The following is a 12,450-nucleotide window of genomic DNA, read 5'->3' on the forward strand; positions in this document are numbered from 1 at the left end:
CCTACAACTCAGAAATGATGTTTCAGCACTTTGGAAAATATCCTTCCAATCTTTCACATGCACAGGTGTGGTCTGTATACTGCACTGAGATCCCCAGCACCAAAAGGTTAACACTGTAGGAAAAGCATTTATCCATGTCAGTTATTCTTTGAAAGTATGATGTAGGGAAAAAAAAAAAAAGACATCAGACTGTTAACTGTGTTGTAACCGAGCGAGTTATACAGAAACGCCACACTCTCAGACGAGTTCAGGAGTCCTTTATTAGCCGGCGACCGAGAGATGGCTAGTGCTCAAAATTCTCTCGGCCCTGAAGAAGGGGCTAGATTTTGTTTTATACTTTGGTTTAGAGAGGGGAGGGGGAGCCTAGCTGTAGCAATCTTACAGAAGTAAAACAGGCAAAAGAAGTTAAAAAGACAAATGGTTACAGGAAAGCAAACAGTTCCAGGTGCAGGGGCTTTAAATCCATCAGAAGGTGATAGACGCTGGGCTTTGGGTGCTATGAACCAGACAAAAACGCAGGGGCTTAGGGTAATATCAACTGGACAAATTCCTGGGAACTGCGGACATAGCTTGCCACAGCATCTTATCAGTTAATTGCATTCTTTGATGTGCTGGGAGTCAGCTTGCTCAAGTTAAGTCCTTGAGGAAGGGGGTGGGTAAGAAGCCCTTGATGTCTTGCAAATGAAGGAGCCAAATGGAGTCCGTTCAGGTTTCTCAGCTAAGAGAGAGTCAATCAGGTTAATTCAAGTTAGGGTATCACAACTGTGTCTGTGTAGAAAAGGAAGACTTAAGAAACTCCATTTTGATCTGCACGCTGAACAATTGTTTTGCCTTGAGATGCTGTTAATCTGTAACTTTGCCCCATCCTTGTGCTCACAGAAACATGTGTTGTATGGAATCAAGGTTTAAGGGATCTAGGGCTGTGCAGGATGTGCCTTGTTAACAAAATGTTTACAGGCAGTATGCTTGGTAAAAGTCATCGCCATTCTCCACTCTCGATTAACCAGGGGCACAATGCACTGTGGAAAGCCGCAGGGACCTCTGCCCAGGAAAACCGGGTATTGTCCAAAGTTTCTCCCCACTGAGACAGCCTGAGATACAGCCTCATGGGATGGGAAAGACCTGACCGTCCCCCAGCCCGACACCCGTGAAGGGTCTGTGCTGAGGAGGATTAGTAAAAGAGGAAGGCCTCTGTGTCCTGCATGCCCCGGGAACGGAATGTCTCGGTATAAAACTCGATTGTAGAAAACCACACTGGCTGGAGGCGAGATATGCTGGCGGCAATTATTCTTTATTTTGTTATACTTTACTCCACTGAGATGTTTGGGTGGAGACAAGCATAAATCTGGCCTACGTGCACATCCAGGCATAGTACCTTCCCTTGAACTTATTTGTGACACAGATTCCTTTGCTCACATGTTTTCTTGCTGAACTTCTCCCCACTATCACCCTGTTCTCCTGCCGCATTCCTCTTGCTGAGATAGTGAAAATAGTAATCAATAAATACTGAGGGAATACAGAACTAGTGCCGGTGCAGGTCCTCCGTATGCTGAGCGCCAGTCTGCTGGGCCCACTGTTCTTTCTCTATACTTTGTCCCTGTGTCTTATTTCTTTTCTCAGTCTCTCGTCCCACCTGATGAGAAATACCCACAGGTGTGAAGGGGCAAACCACCCCTTCATATGATGTTTAGGCCGGGTGCAATAGCTCACACCTGTAATCCCAGCACTTTGGGAAGCCGAGGTAGGAGGTTCACTTGAACCCAGAAGTTCAAGACCAGCCTGGGCAACATAATGAGACCTCATTTCTAAAAAAAAAAAAAAAAAAAAAAAAATTGTTTTAATTAGCTGGGCATGGTGGTGCACACCTGTAGTCGCAGGTGCTCGAGAGGCTGAGGTGGGAGAATCAGTTCAGCCCAAGAGTTCAAGGCTGCAGTGAGCTGTGATTGCACCACTGCACTCCAGCCTGGGCAATAAAGTGAGACCAGGTCTCAAAAAAAGTATGATTTTTTAAAATAGCTGCATAATAGTCTCCCCTATGGATATTTTTATTGTTTACTTAATGCTTGCCCTATTTGGGAGCATTGAAGTTGTTTAATTCTTTTTCTAATATAAATAATTTTATTCTGGCCATGTTTTTATTGAAATCTCTAACCCTATAATCTCTTTTTTTCCTTAGAATAGGTTTCCAGGATTGGGATATTGGAACAAAAGGTTAAATATTCTTAAAGTTCCTGATAGATGTTGTTGAATTGTTTCCTGAAAGCTTCAACAAATTCATCCCCTCTAGCCGTAGAGCCTGTTTCAAGAAATGATCAGCATTGTCCATTATCTTCTTTTATTTTTTCCCAATTTGGTAGGTAAAATTAGTATCATTTCTAGTCTGCATTCTGCTTGACTCTCGTGTGGCTGAAAATTTTTTTCTGAGTGGCATAGCCATTCATGTTTCTTCTGTGACGGGTCTGGACACATCCTCAGTGCTCTCACTTTAAGGAGAGCAAGGATGGGGAACGAGGGGATATGCATTGTATTAGTTTGTTTTCACACTGCTGATAAAGACACACCAGAGACTGGGAAGAAAAAGAGGTTTAATTGGACTTACAGTTCCACATGGCTGAGGAGGCCTCAGAATCATGGCAGTAGGCGAAAGGCACTTCTTACATGGCAGCAGCAAGAGAAAAACAGGGAGAAGCAAAAGCAGAAACCCCTGATAAACCCATCAGCTCTCATGAGACTTATTCACTATCATGAGAATAGCACGAGAAAGACTGGCCCCCATGATTCAATTACCTCACTCTGGGCCCCTCCCACAACACATGGGAATTCTGGGAGATACAATTCAAGTTGAGATTTGGGTGAGGACACAGCCAAACTATATCATGCATCACCACCTGATGGCACCCACCCATAACCTCTGCCATGCTGTGCGCCCCCCATGCCTGTGGGTGAGGCTCCCCAGGCCTGGTGCCCTTGCTGCCAGACTCTGGGTACTTCCACTCACACTCCCACCTCTGGGTGTCCTCAAGATAACCCGATGTTCCCAGGATCCTTCCCTCAATTAACAATGACCTGCTCTAGCCCCATTTCTTCAGCACTGTCTCCATGCTAAGTTACAAGGAGTGGGCCCAAACAAACAACTGAAAGCTAAACAACTTCACCTAACCAAAATGTTGGCCGTCTGTGTTAGTCTGTTTTCATACTGCCATAAAGACTACCTGAGGCTGGGTAATTTATAAAGAAAAGAGGTTTAATTGACTTACAGTTCTGCATGGCTGGGGAGGCCTCAGGAAACTTATAATCATGGCAGAAAGTGAAGGGGAAGCAAGGCACATCTTACAAGGCAGCAGAAGAGAGAGAGCATGCAGAAGAAACTGCCACTCTTAAACCATCAGATCACGGCTGGGTGCGGTGGCTCACACTTGTAATCCCAGCACTTTGGGAGGTTGAGGCAGGCAGATCACTTGAGGTCAGGAGTTCGAGACCAGCCTGGCCAACATGGTGAAACCCCATCATCACTAAAAATACAAAAATTAGCTCACCATGGTGGCACATGCCTGTAACCCCAGCTACTTGGGAGGCTGAGGCAAGAGAATCGCTTGACATCTGGGAGGTGGAGGTTGCAGTGAGCCAAGATCATGCCACTGTACTCCAGCCTGGGCAACAGAGTGGGACTCCATCTCAAAAAAAAAAAGGTCAGATCTTGCGAGAACTCCCTCACTATCACAAGAACAGCATTGGGGAAACCGCCTCCATGATCCAATCACTCCCACCAAGTCCCTCCCACAACATGGGGGGATTACAATTTGAGATGAGATTTGGGTGGGGACATGGAGCCAAACCGTATCAACATCCACAAAAGCTTTTTGACAAGTAACTCTGACTAGGAATTGTAAGAAATGTTTTTAAATGAGTAAGGCGGAAGCAAACATTATTCCCATTTTATAGATAAGAAAGTTGTGTCTCTGGATCTGTGACACTCCATAAACCAGGGAAAAGGCAGAGACAGTTACTGATTTTCTGCCGCCCAATCCAGTTGCCCAACCCTCCTGGCTCAATGCCAGGACTTCCCTGTTTTTGATTAGGGAAAGTGGAGCCACCCACTCCCTACGTGCAACTGTTACACACCCAGTGTCCCAGAAATGACATTCAACTTCACTATAGCGACTGCTTTTACTGACATCATTTTTAGCAGACATTGTACTATAAAAATGGGGTGGGAAGAAATAAAGCAGATAAACTGCTGCCAAGGATCATTACTGCTAGAGTGAAACTGGGGGCGTATGGTACAGCTCACATGCACCCCAGGTCCAGCCCAAGCCTTGCTCAATACCCAACCCAGGAACCAGACCTATCGTCCAAAGTTGTCGTCTCCAATGATCTTAGCAGGTTCAGAATAACCGTCTAATATTCCTCATTTACTGTAGTTGCTTATTATGAACCCACCAACCATTAATTCAACCTTTTTTGAATTCTCAGTTTTCAGTATATTTCTCTTCAGGCTGTGGTACATATCACACCATATAGTAATTATTTGCTATTTTCTGCTTCCCTGTCTAGACTTTGAGTAAGTTGAGGGTAGAATTTGTTCTTTTTCGTATTCTTAGAATTTGACAAATAGCAGGTATTCTTAATCACAATTTTGTTGAAGGAAGGAATCAATGAATAAAAATTTCTTGAGTTTACTGTTTACTGCAAAAAGACTATAGATGTTTGCTGTTTTACATTTTCTTCTTTTAAGGTCTAACATCAATATGTTGATGTTTGGTAAATATAATTTCAATCCCAGTTGCATCTCTGAGTCCAGGAAAGAGTACTACAAAAAGTATAAATAGAGGTCAAGTGCAGTTGCCCTCTGCAAGCAAGACCACTTAGAACTCTTCAATGGCTCTTTGACAAACCTTCAGTGGGATTTCTGTCAAAGCTGACAATGGATAAAATTATAGAAAGGAGGGAAAGCCTTGATAAGGAGTCCTTGATGAGTTCGTCGCTAAGTTAATTCAACATTGAAAGGGATAGAAGATGTTAATTCCACACACACGTGAAAGAAATCAACAATCAGGCCTCATCTGGGAAAACCGTGATGGGGAAGGCTGGGGCTGATGGATGACGGGTGTGAGGCAGGGCAGAAAGCCTCCACGTTGCTGCAGCAATGCAAAAATAGGCACCTTGCCTTAGGCCTCTCTGTTACTCCATCTTGTCTCTCCTCCCTGGAGAAAAAGCAAGCTGTATTCAATCATCTTTTCAATGCTAAAACCAGGCTTTCCTGTCAGAGTTGGGGCCAGAGATTTTCCCATCCCCTCTTGCAAAAAGGATATTCTTAAGAGGCCTTAAGTCTACAGCATTGATAGTTTCTGGGAACAAAATAGAAATTAAAATCTCACCTTGTGTTCCCTTCCTCTTCCTGGACAGAGAATTGGACAGGCCCAGGCCATCCAGATCACTGTGGACCTTATCAGAAACTTCAGTCCATTTTCTCCGTTCCCTTCCCTGGGACTTGCATGCTATATCTCCATACCCCTCCTTCCCCACTCTCCAGGCTTAGTGGGTGAGGCAGAGAGTGAGAGCCAGGCTTACCTGCCCTTTCCCCCGCAGTGGGAAGAAGCTCAGTAACTGAGCTCAGACACTAGTGGCATACCTGCCAAGAGGATGACATAAATGACTCCTGTGGCCCTGAGATAGGCAGAGCTCTGCGGGCAGCCCAACCCATATGTTCACTTGTTCATTAACAAACATCCACAGAGGCAGGCTGCTCTGGCCTGGAGGGGGATGTCCTACACTAGATGACTCAGGTTCATAGAGCCAGGCCTCATTCCACCCCCGCTGGCTCAAGTCACCAGAAACTGGAGAGCTCTTTTTTTTTTTTTTAGATGGGGTCTTTCTCTGTCGCCCAGGCTGGAGTGTAGTGACACAATCTCGGCTCACTGCAACCTCTGACTCCCAGGTTCAACTGATTCTTCTGCCTCAGCCTCCCAAGTAGCTGGGATTACAGGCGAGTGCCACCAGGCCCGTCTAATTTTTTGTATTTTTTAGTAGAGACGGGGTTTCGCCATGTTGGCCAGGCTGGTCTCGAACTCCTGATCTCAGGCGATCTGCCCGCCTCAGCCTCCCAGAGTGCTGGGATTACAGGTGTGAGCCACCGCGCCTGGCCCAGAGCTCTTAACTACAATGACTATATGCAGAAGAACAAACTAACACGGAAGGTGGCTAGGAACTGCATAAGCCAAGACTCTGCAGTAAGACACACTTGAGTTCTGGTCCTCACTCTGCCGTTTACTCACAGTCCAACTGCAGATGGGACCTCACCTCTCTGAGCCTCAGTTTCCTCATTTGTAAAATAGTCAAATACTGGCACCTACCTCATAGAATTAGTGTGAGTCTTAACTGAGGTGATCTAGGCAAAGCACTTAGCTTGGTACCTAGCACATATTAAGTGCTCAATAATAGGTGATGGTGATGATGTAAGTTGGACACAAGAGAAAAGGACACATACTAACTGATAATCACACAGAGCCACTGACTGGATTTGGTATCTTTCTCTGACATTCAGTTTTTCTAACCATCTGTCAGCATGCCACACTCCTTCAGCCTTGAATTACATGCTGCCTTGTGGTTTTGCTTTTATAAAACAAATAGAATGTATTAGTCTTCCAGAGGCTACTGAAAAAAAAAAAAAAGACCACAAACCAGTGATTTACAACACAGAAAGTTATTCTCTCACAGTTCTGAAGACCAGAAGTCTGAAAGTACTATGTTGTCGGGGTTGTGCTCCCTCCGAAGGATCTAGGAGGCGATCTATTATTTAATTCTTCCAGCTTTGGGTGGCTGTCAGCATGCCTTGGCTTGTAGCTGCACCACTCCAATTTCTACCTAGTCTTCTTATCATCTCATCTGCGTCTGTTTTCTCCTCAGTGTGTCTCTTATAAAAACACTTGTCATGCCAGACATGGTGGCTCATGCCTGTAATCCCAGCACGTTGGAAGGCCGAGGTGGGCAGATCACTTGAGGTCAGGGGTTTGAGACCAGTCTGGCCAACATGGTGAAACCCCATCTCTACTAAAAATACAAAAATTAGCCAGGCATGGTGGCAGGCTCCTGTAATTGCAGCTACTCAGGAGGTGGAGGCAAGAGAATTGCTTGAAACTGGGAGGCGGAGGTTGCAGTGAACTGAGATCACACCATTGCACTCCAGCCTGGGTGACAGAGCAAGACTCCATCTCAAAATAATAATAATAATAATAACTTGGCTAATCCAGGGTGATCTCCTCAAATCAAGATCCCTAATTTCATTACGCCTGCAAAGTTAACATTTACAGTTCTGGAAATTAGGTTGTGGATGTCTTTTTGGGAACCATCTATCTTAGACTGTTCAGGCAACTATAACAAAATACCAGATACTGGGTAGCTTACAAACAACAAACATTTATTTCTCACAGTGCTGGAGGCTTGGAAGTCCAAGATCATGGCACTGGAAGCTATAGTGTCTGGTGAGGTCTTTTAACTATGTCCTCATTGTGGAAGGGGCCAGGGATCTCTCTTCCTTTTATAAGGCTTCTAGTCTCTTTCTTTTTTTTTTTTCTTTTTTTTGAGACAGAGTCTCACTCTGTCCCCCAGGCTGGAGTACAGTAGCACAATCTTGGCTCACTGAAACCACTGCCTCCCAGGCTCAAGTGATCCTCCCACCTCAGCCTCCTGAGTAGCTGGGACTATAGGCGCATGCCACCATGTCCAGCTAATTTTTGTATTTTTTTTTTTTTTTTTTGTAGAGACGGGGTTTTGCCATGTTGACCAGGCTGCCAGGCTGGTCTCGCACTCTGCCTCAAGCGATCCACTGGCCTCAGTCTCCCAAAGTGTTGGGATTATAGGTATGAGCCACTGCACCCAGCTTCATTCATGAAGGTTCTATCTTCATGAACTAATCATCTCCCAAATACCATCACCTTGGGGGCTGGGATTTCAGCATATAAATTTTGGGGAGACATAATATTCAGTCCATTACACCAACTTTTGGTCCACTACTTGGAGTACCTAAGAACGTGGACTTTAGACGTAGACTGACCTGGATTCCAACACCAGCCCCACCATCACTCACTAGTTGGATGACCTTGATTCAGTTATTTAATATCTTTGAACCTCAGCTTCTGGAAAACGGCCAATAATGCCTATGTCCCGGGGTTGTTTGAAAGAATTAAATAAGCTAATATGTTAAAAGTACTGGATAATTGATAGCTCTCATTACTAGTGGTAGGTTTACCCCACTAGGCTACAAGCTCTTAAGAGCTGGAGTTATCTCTGCTTCCTTCACAAGTCTAGCACAAGTCTGCAAACAGTCCATCCTTAATGAAGGTGGGGTGACAAACTGGCTGAATAAGTGGCCTAGACAGCCAATATCACCAATTATGTAAGATTCCACAGGGATCTAAAGGAGGGAATTAGAGGCACCCAATAGTGACCCCAACCTAAGCAGTGCAGGGATCAGCTGGGTGGGTTTGTCAGCAGAGAACAGGCCCACTAGTGCAGGCACATAGAACTAATTGCACTCACTGCACTGTTGTTACCATTCTTTGAATCCCTCCACATGACGTCATTCCTACAGATGGAAGGTCAGCTACGCTGGAGAAGTTCCAGAAATTCATAAATAGATTATGATCCCAAATCCCAGAGAGGAGGACTTTTCCAGACTGCAACTGGGAATTTACCTTAATGATTTCCCCATCCCAGAAGGGAAAGCTGCTCTGGTATATTACAAACATTACAGCACATCTGAATAACCCAGAGAGTTTGTTTAAATGCACATTTTTGGGCCTCTACCAGGCTGGTTAAACAAAGCTTCAGTAGAGTGGGGATAGGAACCAACCATTTTAAATAACCCCTTTTGGTAATTCTGGTTCAACCATAGCAATCAAATTATAGTCCAACCTAGGTAGGGGCTTGCTACCTAGGAGTCAATATGTAATACTGGAAAGAGTAAGAGTTTGAAAATTAACAGAATTAGGGTCCAATCCTGGGTCGTCCACATAATAGCTGTGGGACCTTGGACAAGTTACTTCATTTTTTTGGATCTCAACTTCCTCTTCTATAAAGGGGGTGCTATACCTGTCAGGGTTGTGGTGTTAATTCAATGATAATTATGTAAAGTGCCTGCTCATAGTAGATTGAAGCAGAGACTGCTACTATTCACCAATCCATTTCTTCTTCTTGTTCATACACAACTAGACTATATTTCCCAGCACACTTTGCAGCCAGGCACAGCCACACTAGTTCTCAGCAAGGGGATATGATTCTAAGTTATAGTACCTATTCTTGGCAAAGGCTTAAGGAACAGATATGCCTCCTCCATGTTTTCTTTTGTCTTGCATCACTTGGATGCAGGTGACAGGCTCTAGGGAATTGGGGATCTACAACATGGAAGGAGCCTGCATGCCTGAGTTACTAGGTAGGGGAAAGCTATCCATCAACCAGAATGCCTGCCTTGGACTTTTCTGCAAATGAGAGATAAGCTCATATACCATATTAGGTTATAATATAGTTGCTTTAAAGAAATACCCACAGCCAGCATGGTGGCTCACACCTGTAATCCCAGCACTTTGGGAGGCTGAGGCAGGTGGATCACTTGAGGCCAGGAGTTTGAGACCAGCCTGGTTAACATGGTGAAACCCCATCTCTACTGAAAATACAAAAAATTAGCCAGGCGTGGTGGCACATGCCAGTAATCCCAGCTATTCAGGTGGCTGAGGCACGAGAATCGCTTGAACCCAGGAGGCAGAGGTTGCAGTGAGCCTAGATCCAGGCTGCACTCCAGCCTGAGAGACTAAGTGAGACTCCATCTCAAAAAAAGAAAAGAAATACCTGCATTTCTATAAAGAAATACCTGAGGCTGGGCGTGGTGGCTCACGCCTGTAATCCCAGCACTTTGGGAGGCCAAGGCGGGCGGATCACGAGGTCAGGAGATCGAGACCATCCTGTGAATGGTGAAACCCCGTCTCTACTAAAAATACAAAAAATTAGCTGGGCGTGGTGGCAGGCGCCTGTAGTCCCAGCTACTCGGGAGGCTGAGGAGGGAGAATGGAGTGAATCCGGGAGGCGGAGCTCGCAGTAAGCCGAGATCATACCACTGCACTCCAACCTGGGCGACAGAGCAAGACTCCATGTCAAAAAAAAAAAAAGAAATACCTGAGACTTGGTAATTTATAAAGAAAGGAGTTTTGGGGGAATTTTTTTTTTTTTTTGAGATGGAATTTTGCTCTTGTTGCCCAGGCTGGAGTGCAATGGCACGATCTCAACCCACTGCAACCTCCACCTCCCAGGTTCAAGCAATTCTCCTGCCTCAGCCTCCTGAGTAGCTGGGACTACAGGCATGTGCCACCACACCCCGCTAATTTTATATTTTTAGTAGACACGGGGTTTCTCCATGTCAGTCAGGCTGGTCCCAAACTTGCAACCTCAGGTGATCTACTCACCTTGGCCTCCCAAAGTGCTGGGATTACAGGCATGAGCCACTGTGCCAAGCCAAGAAAGGAGTTTTAATTGGCTCATGATTCTGCAGGCTGCACAAGCAAGGTGCTGGCATCTGCTCAGCTTCTGGGGTGGCCTAAGGGAGCTTTTACTTAAAGCCAGAGCAAGCATCTCACATGGCAGAGCAGAAGCAAGAGTGAGAGTGGGAGTGGTGGTGAGGAATCTCAGGATGACCTCCCTGAGATTGCTGTCCCCTAGTTATTCACAAAAACTCACTGACTATCACAAGGTCAGCATCAAGGCGTGAGGCATCCACTCCCATGACCCAAACACCAGGCCCCACCTCCAACACTGAGGATTACATCTCGACATGAGATTTGGAGGGGCCATCTGAACTGTATCATACAATTTTTGGATCTATTTTACAACTAACCTATAGTCAGTGTGTTAATCCATTTTGCATTGCTATTAAGAAATACTGAGACTGGGTAATTTATTTTAAAAAGAGGTTTATTTTGCCTCATGGTTCTGCAGGCTGTAGAAGCATGGCACCAGCATCTGCTTCTGGTGAGAACTCAAGAAACTACCAATCATGGCAGAAGCAGGTGTGTCACATGGCGACAGAGAGAGAAAGAGAGAAGGGAGGAGATGCCACGCTCTTTTAAACAACTAGCTGTCATGTGAACCTAGTAGAGTGAGAACTCACTCATTACCTCAGGGAGGGCACCAAATCTTTCATGAGGGATCTGCCCCCATGACCCAAACATCTCCCACCAGGTCCCACCTTCGACCCTGGGAATCACATTTCAACCTGAGATTTGGAGGGGACACACATCCAAACCCTATCAGTCAGGAAATGTTCACCCCCTTTCTCCACCTCCAAATAACAAATACACAGTACCCAGCATATGTGCAAACATTTTATTCTATTCACAATTCCCATATGGTATAAATTGCAATCTCTCTGTAGTAGGACAAATTCTAGGGATGACCTCTGTATTAGTCAGGCTTCTCTAGAGGGACAGAACTAATGGAATATATATATATATATATATATATATATATATAAAATATTAACTCACACAGTCACAAGGTCCCACAATAGGCCGTCTGCAGGCCGAGGAGCAAGGAGAGCCAGTCCAAACTTGAAGTCCGATGTTTGAGGGCAGGAAGCATCCAGCATGGGAGAAAGATGTAGGCTGGGAGGCTAGGCCCATCTCTCTTTTCACATTTTTCCGCCTGCTTATATTCTAGCAGCGCTGGCAGCTGATTAGATTGTGTCCACCCAGATTAAGGGTGGGTCTGCCTTTCCCAGCCCACTGACTCAAATGTTAATCCCTTTTGGGAACACCCTCACAGACACACCCAAGATCAATCCTTTCAATCCAATCAAGTTGACACGCAGTATTAACCATCACAACCTCCCTGAGATTCCTGTCCCTTGGTTATTTAATTAAACACAAATCTAGGTACTCCTGTGAAGGGATTCTGCAAATGTAATTAAAGTTTCAAGTCAGTCAACTTTAAAATACAAAAATGATCTGGGTGATCCTGATCTAATCACAAGAGCCCTTTACAAAACAGAAGGAGAATTTGGAGAGATTTGAAGTATGAGGAAAACTCAAGTGCCATTGCTGCTTGAAGATGGCAGGACCACGCCAGAAGGAATACCTCAAGGAACTGAAAGTGTTCCTTGCCTAACAGTCAGCAAGGAAAGAGGAACCTCAGACCTACAGCCGTAAGGAACTGGATTCAGCCAATAATTGGAATGAACTTGGAAGCAGATTTTTCTCGGTGCCTCCAGGTAAAAGCTCTGCCCAACCAATACCTTGATTTCTAGCCCTGTGCTATTCCTGAGCATAGTACTCAGGCAAGCCCGCCTGGACTTCTGACTACAGAACTGTCTACTAATAAATTTATGTTGTTAAATTTGTGGTGATTTGTCACAGCAGCAATAAAAAAACTAATACATTCTCTTAATCTGTTTTGTCATCAATTTTT

General features: G+C 45.0%; 1 protein-coding gene across 2 annotated transcripts in view; it reads right to left on the bottom strand.

The window, feature by feature from the left end:
- Positions 1-240: 240 nt before the first annotated feature.
- SERINC5 (serine incorporator 5) overlaps positions 241-12,450 on the bottom strand; it is a 151,952-nt gene continuing 139,742 nt past the window's right edge. The window contains exons 12-14 of one of the 2 annotated variants that reach the window (XR_002915095.3): positions 3,537-3,674; positions 2,600-2,653; positions 241-718 (exon numbers count right to left, since the gene is read on the bottom strand). Coding sequence is in view for 1 of the 2 variants with exons in the window: in XM_054555674.2 (XP_054411649.2) it covers positions 2,629-2,653 (25 nt within the window). In the remaining variant the exon portion in view is untranslated. The remainder of the gene's footprint in view (positions 719-2,599; positions 2,654-3,536; positions 3,675-12,450) is intronic. The other variant, XM_054555674.2, reaches the window with a different exon arrangement.

This window comes from Pongo abelii, chromosome 4 (genome assembly GCF_028885655.2).
Source record: "Pongo abelii isolate AG06213 chromosome 4, NHGRI_mPonAbe1-v2.0_pri, whole genome shotgun sequence".
Classification (NCBI taxonomy): domain Eukaryota; kingdom Metazoa; phylum Chordata; class Mammalia; order Primates; family Hominidae; genus Pongo; species Pongo abelii.